The sequence below is a fragment of the Phaseolus vulgaris genome, chromosome 3 (assembly GCF_051622355.1).
Source record: "Phaseolus vulgaris cultivar YP4 chromosome 3, ASM5162235v1, whole genome shotgun sequence".
NCBI lineage: Eukaryota > Viridiplantae > Streptophyta > Magnoliopsida > Fabales > Fabaceae > Phaseolus > Phaseolus vulgaris.
The window spans coordinates 39,324,648-39,330,842 of NC_143500.1; the positions used below are offsets into that span (position 1 = coordinate 39,324,648).

General features: G+C 35.0%; 1 protein-coding gene across 1 annotated transcript; it reads right to left on the bottom strand.

Moving 5' to 3' along the window:
- Positions 1–396: 396 nt before the first annotated feature.
- On the bottom strand, positions 397–5,803 carry LOC137807488 (uncharacterized). The gene is made up of 8 exons (XM_068608153.2): positions 5,662–5,803; positions 5,146–5,272; positions 4,599–4,734; positions 4,043–4,124; positions 1,512–1,687; positions 1,242–1,379; positions 1,022–1,161; positions 397–951 (listed from the first exon to the last, which is right to left on the bottom strand). Exons 2-8 carry the CDS (start codon positions 5,261–5,263, stop codon positions 680–682), a joined length of 1,062 nt encoding a protein of 353 aa, XP_068464254.1. The 5' UTR covers positions 5,264–5,272; positions 5,662–5,803; the 3' UTR covers positions 397–679.
- Between the last annotated feature and the right edge of the window lie 392 nt (positions 5,804–6,195).

Below are 6,195 nucleotides of genomic sequence, written 5' to 3' on the forward strand. Positions count from 1 at the left end.
ATTCATATTGGAAAGAAAAATCGTGTAAAACCCCCAAATTAACAAGTTATAGTCGTACCCTCCTTGTTGGGCCAAGCACTATTCTCTACAAACATTGGAAAAGTTTTAAATATTAAGATTTGGTAAACACGAAAGATCAACCTCCTCATAATGATTCCTAAAAATAAAATCCATCTACTCTGTTTTGGACCTAATTAGAAAATTAGAAAATAGCTAGACAAGGAGCACTTGCTTTCGAGTAGAGTTGAGCATATAATAGTTCAGATTTCTACATAATTATGCATGCTTGTAGTAAAAGCGAAATGGAACATAACTATGCAAGCTTGTACTAGGCACTATTTTTAACTTCAAATACTAGATAGCACCTATAAGCAAGAAAAAATAAACTAAGTCCCGGAAAAAATTGGACTGGCCAGAATGAATTGATTAAAGCCGCTTAAATGATGCCCATGATTCTTGAACAAGTATACCAAGTCATTTCCTATATTCCATAAACTCCCATGTCAGAATTGAAATGAAAGCAAACATAGAACTTATTTCAGCCAGCTGCAACAAGCTCGTTCAATTCAGTAAAATCTCAAACAAACTAAAATTTACAAAATTTAGTTTTACTAATCACGTACAAAAGTAGGCACTTGATCTAGTTAATTCTAACACTCTGCCCAGACAAAATGCACGACTATTTGCTTGATTCCTCCAGAGCCTCATCCTTGGCTTTAGATTTCCCCTCATCAGAAATATTAAAACCCTCAATCTTGCGTGAAACCTCATCTGCAGTTACCTTCACCTTATCAATTGATCCATTTGCAGACAAAGCCTCCGAGTCATCGAGAGTCAATGGACCAGTCTGCCATATTCTGATGGTTCCATCCTCGGATCCAGAGGCATAGGATTCTCCACCAGGAGAAAATCGAACACAATGAACAGGACCATGGTGCCCCTTGTTGCATGCTGTACATAGATTGATCGTCAAAACAGAACACACAATAAAAGATCAAAGAAATAATGGTCAGTAGCTTACCAATCTCATTGCCTGTATGGAAATCAAAAACATGAACCCACATATCTTCTCCTCCGGCAACAAACTTGTTCCCAAACTTAGGCTCTAGTGAAACTGATTCCACTGTGCAGGGCATATCATAGCTCTTTACCAGTCCATAGCTGAAAACAAAGGTAACTAAGATGATAAACCATATAAGCAGATTTGGGAAAAAACATGGACCATCATGGCTTGTACTTACTAATTAGCATCCCAAAACTTTACAGTAGAACCATCTGCAGTTGTAATATAACGGCCATCCTGACTCACTTCAGCACTTGTCACAGATGACTTGGTTTCAAGTGTCTGGACTATTTTACCACTTCTTACATCCCATAACCTGTGAAACATCAACTATTAAAAAATATATACAATGCTAATATGTATACTATTAAAATAAAAAGGAGAAAGCTAGCACATAATTTACAACACAGACAAACTTTCAGCATCAAAAACTAAATGGAAAATATACCTGACTCCTCCCATATCGGTACAAGAACTCAAAATTGTCTGGTCACTATGAAGCCAGGCGACAGTTCTGACAGAACCAGGGGATTTATCCACTTCTCTGGGTGGTGCATCAGGCCGATTCATATCATAGATGCGGAGAATTTTTTCCACCCCCCCAGTGAGCAAAAGGTGAGTATCCTGCTCCAAGGTATAAAATGTCAATGAATATGAAAATGTAAGCATTTGTAGGCAAAATCTATGTAAATGGGATTGAAAAAGAAGATCTGCAAGACATGTGCAAACACTATCTACAACAAAGGATTTGTATGCAGTGTAAAGTAACATTAAAACACAGAAATGAGATGTAGAATAGTGTTTGATATTGAATTTCAAAATTCCAAGGAATTTAAAATGCATGGGAATAATATTACTCAGATTAAATTTCTTTCATTTTTACAATACTTTGCTTAGACAATACTTTCATTTCTTGTGTTTTTCCAATTTTTTTGTTTGAATAAAGTAATTGCTAAAAAATCATTTTACCTGTTATTTGAAATTCCTTCATTTAAAGAGTTATGTAGAATTCCTTAACTTTTAAGTGTTATTTAAAATTGCAACATTTTGCTTAAAAAACTATGAAACTATCATCATTTTTATAATTTTTTTGGATTTAATATACAAACAAGTCATTTTGATGTATGATACTTAAAACTCACTTAAAAATTGAATTCCTGACCCAAATATCCCCATCGAAGCACACCCTAAAGTTAGTGGAAAAGGAAATTTGCATCAAGATAAATTATCAAATAAAGAGACGTAAAATAAATGCTCAAATAATTAGATAAAATTTTCAAAACAGAACCTTAATATAATATCCACCTAAATTTTTAAAACAAAACATATAGATCCATACAGCTTCCCCTTATTGTACAATGTTGGGCCTCCGATGTTCCAGAGGAACTAAACCTTCCACATTTTGAAAATCTGAATTTAATGGTGGATGGAATCAGCGTGCATTTTGGCTACCCTTCTTCCCTTATATATTCTGCTGTGCCTGCCCTCACTAGCCTATCAAAATTGGATTTGCACTGAATGTTTAATGAGACACTTGATTACCCAGTTAAAAGCTTAAATTGTTAACAAATGTATCTACCTGCACCAAAAGACTTAACCTTATGAACTTTTGATTTGGTCACTTCTGTAATATTTTAAATTGCACAATGATACTTTGTGTTTGTGGTTTGCTTCATTATGAAGTTCGAATTTGGATATTTATTATTCTACAATTATATTTTCTTTGGATACTGTAGTTAAGTATTTAAACCTTCATATTGATTTCATATTTGGTTTACTCTTACAACTTTGCGGACCCTCCATGAGTTTACATAAACTCTACAGTATGAAGCCACTGAGATCTGGATTGTTGGAACTTGGAAATGCAACAGAATCAAAATTCCTAAAGTTCCAACTATATTCAGCATTTGGGGTGTTCAGAATCAAAAAAATAACCAAAAACCAATTAAAACCAAAAGTATTTAATCAATTTGGATTTTCTTTGTCAAACACTTCAGAACCTATTCAGTTTGAACCAAACAATAATTTAAATATTATATTACTTATTATATGACTCATATACGAGATATGTATGTGAGCAAGAGCAAAATCTAACTTGACGTATGCCTATAAATTTGTAGCAAAGTAGTAGTATGTTTATTATATAAATGAGGTAGGGGAATAGTTGTCGTGGTGGTGTAAATACTAAATTATTAGCCTTAGGGGATAGTGGTAAAACAGAATAAAATATCACTAGAAAGAAACAATATGAAGAGGTCAGTTTTCATGTTTCAGTTTTGAATTTCACGCAATATTGTATAAGAGTGTGCAAGGAGTTTATTAGGCTTATGAAAGGTAGATCTTAGGAGTTATCTAGTATTTATGCCACAATATATAAATACAACATAACCACCTTTGTCTTTTGTTTTTCCTTTGTTGTAAAAGGGTACCTATTTTACTCTAGTTCCTTTGCTAATAGGAAAAAAAAAAGCTACTAGTATATGTAAACAAATTCTGTAATACTATACACAGTATAGAAGAGAACAGATCTTTAATTATAGTGGAACATGAAATGAAATTATTCATCATGATAGCATTGGACCGTCATGTCAAAAGGATCAGACTAATAATAAAAATTTATAAACAAAACTAAAAGTCAATCCAAACCAAACCGCAAAAATTAGATTGGCTTGGGTTTTTTTAAGTTCAGAAACCAAACCGAATATAATTTTATTGTTTGGGTCACATGTAATCAAAAAAGGAACCAAAACTCAGCATGCAATAATGCTAGCAACAAACAAATGTCAATGTCTTCTGAATCAATGGAGTGACTATTTGTATGAAATCAAATTAATTGAATCTCAATTCATGTCAACTAGCATGGTCCAATTTATTTTATGCTTTTATAACTCATTGATGCATTGGTTTTTCCTACTCCAGAAATGGATTTCAGCAAAAATCATAGTAATAAATGAAAAATAAAAACACTTCCAAATCTACCTCTGAAAAGGCACATGCTCGAACAATGTGCTTATGCTCAAATGAGTGCAATTCATCTCCTGTTAAAGCATCCCAAACTTTCCTGCTCAATAAACCAAATGTAAACCTTTAATCAATGAACTAAAACCTTCATAATATAATGCGCTAGATTAATTGTTGAGTCTAAATTGAACACATCATACCACTTCTATGTTGTAAGAAAGGCAAAAAGAGAGTGATTCTAATGTACAGAAACCCAACAGCTAATACATGTGTCAGTCCATTACCAGGAAGATCTAGCTGCCAACACTACAGAATACATGTCAAGACAATATACTTCAACGACTGCCAAAACACACGACCGTGCTCCTACCGCAATAATAAGTAATAACATAAACGGATCCAACAAGAGAGTGCACAGACAAGCAAGAAAACAAGTTTACAAGTAAACACAGTACTAATATCAAATAAATGGTATAAATCCCGAGTAACAACACCATTAAATGCATGGGACAGCGTAAAAGCTTAACAGCTAACACATTGAAAAGGAAATCACAAATAAAACAGAATCACATACGTTGAGAAATCAGCAGAAGCAGTTGCAGCACGTAAGGCATTAGTATCCAAGCAGCAACTCCACACAGCACCTTTGTGCCCTTCAAATGTTCCAATCCAGTCCCCAGTCTCTCCATTTCTGAGCATAGGACTAGAATCTGAACACCAAGAAAAAAGTCGTGCATCAAATCTTCCACTCCACTTCGATACATCAAAAACCAATATAACAAGCTCGGACACTCAGTGCCGAAATACATAATTTAACTGCGCCTCACAGCAGCAATAATACCCTAAAATGCTTTTCTTTTCTTTTCTTTTCTTTTGGTTTTGTTCGAGCGCGGAAAATAATATCAAGCAACATTATGCTATTATCCACAGCCACCACGATGTGCATTTAGGAATCAAAATTTGAGGACTAGGCACCAACACAAACCTAAAATAATTTCAGATCCAGAAAAAGACCAAAAAAGACAATGATTGTTCCAAATTGAGACACGAAAACAGTGACCAGCCCGAATTTAAAGCTGAAAAAACAAAGATTGTAGAGGGAGAGAGAGAAAGAGGGGTACCCTTGCTTGCACTGATGAGGAAAAACCCATCAGGCGTAACAGGACTGTAGAAGAGATCGACCACGGGGCGAGAGTGACCGTGGCACACGAGGGGAACTGCTACCTTTTTCTTGTCCATTCTCCAAAACTATTATCGTAATAGCTGAAGCCTAGTTAATGGAAAGATAAAGCCAAATAATAATAATAATAAGGGAAATTTAGGTGATTTTTTTTGCGGATGTATGAAAAGATTGTTATTCTTGTTATTATAGAGAAACCCTAAATGTACGGTTAGAGAAGCAAAGAAGAGGATGAGTAATGAGTATGGTGTATTGATTGTTAAGTGGCTAATAACAGTGAGTAGAGAATTGCAGAGCAGGCAGAGAAGGGTTCTAAACCTAACCCTGAGAACTGAAAATGGTGTGAGGAATTGGGATCGGAAGGAAGAAATGATAAAAGGATGGAAAATAATGTTAAAGTATTATTATATGAGAATGGTAAAGAAGGAGAGGAGGAAAGGGTGGGTTTGTATTGTACGTGTGTGAGGGTGGAGGATAGGCACGAAGCGAGGTTAAGCTGCCTCTGGATCAGCCCTTTTGTACCCTGTCTGCTTTCTCTCTCCGATGGAGATGGAGATGGAGATGGAGATGGTGGATACTGGACCCCACCCCAATCCCCATGCCCATCACTTTTTCCTCTACAACCATATGGATCGTCATGGGCCTGGGCATAATCATTATCACTGTGCTCTCTTTTTTCTTCCTCCACCTCTATAGTTTCTTCCTTCACCTCCACAACTCTTTTAATTTCAAAATTAACCTTCACTAAAAGTGTATGGTTTTTTTTTTCATTTCTGAATTACATAATCTGTGGACCTTCAGAAATTTAAAATTTGGAGTACAAAATTGTATTCTGAATTCTAAAATTTGGAATCGATTTCATTCAATGTTTGATTCATTAAACTCGGCTTACTCAGCTCTACATTTTCTACATGGTTCCAAACATTTCTTCAACATAGGTGACAAGGAACGAGAGAGAGATTGAACACGAGAATAAAAATATTGTTTTCCT

Bases quoted from the DNA above. Each gene is read 5' to 3' on its own strand.
- LOC137807488 (XM_068608153.2), bottom strand. From the start codon at position 5,263: ATGGACAAGAAAAAGGTAGCAGTTCCCCTCGTGTGCCACGGTCACTCT. The intron at 4,125-4,598 runs GTATGTGATTCT...TTTATTGAGCAG, and splicing joins GCTTCTGCTGATTTCTCAAC to GAAAGTTTGGGATGCTTTAA. The intron at 1,688-4,042 runs GTAGATTTGGAA...ACCTTGGAGCAG, and splicing joins GAGCATGTGCCTTTTCAGAG to GATACTCACCTTTTGCTCAC.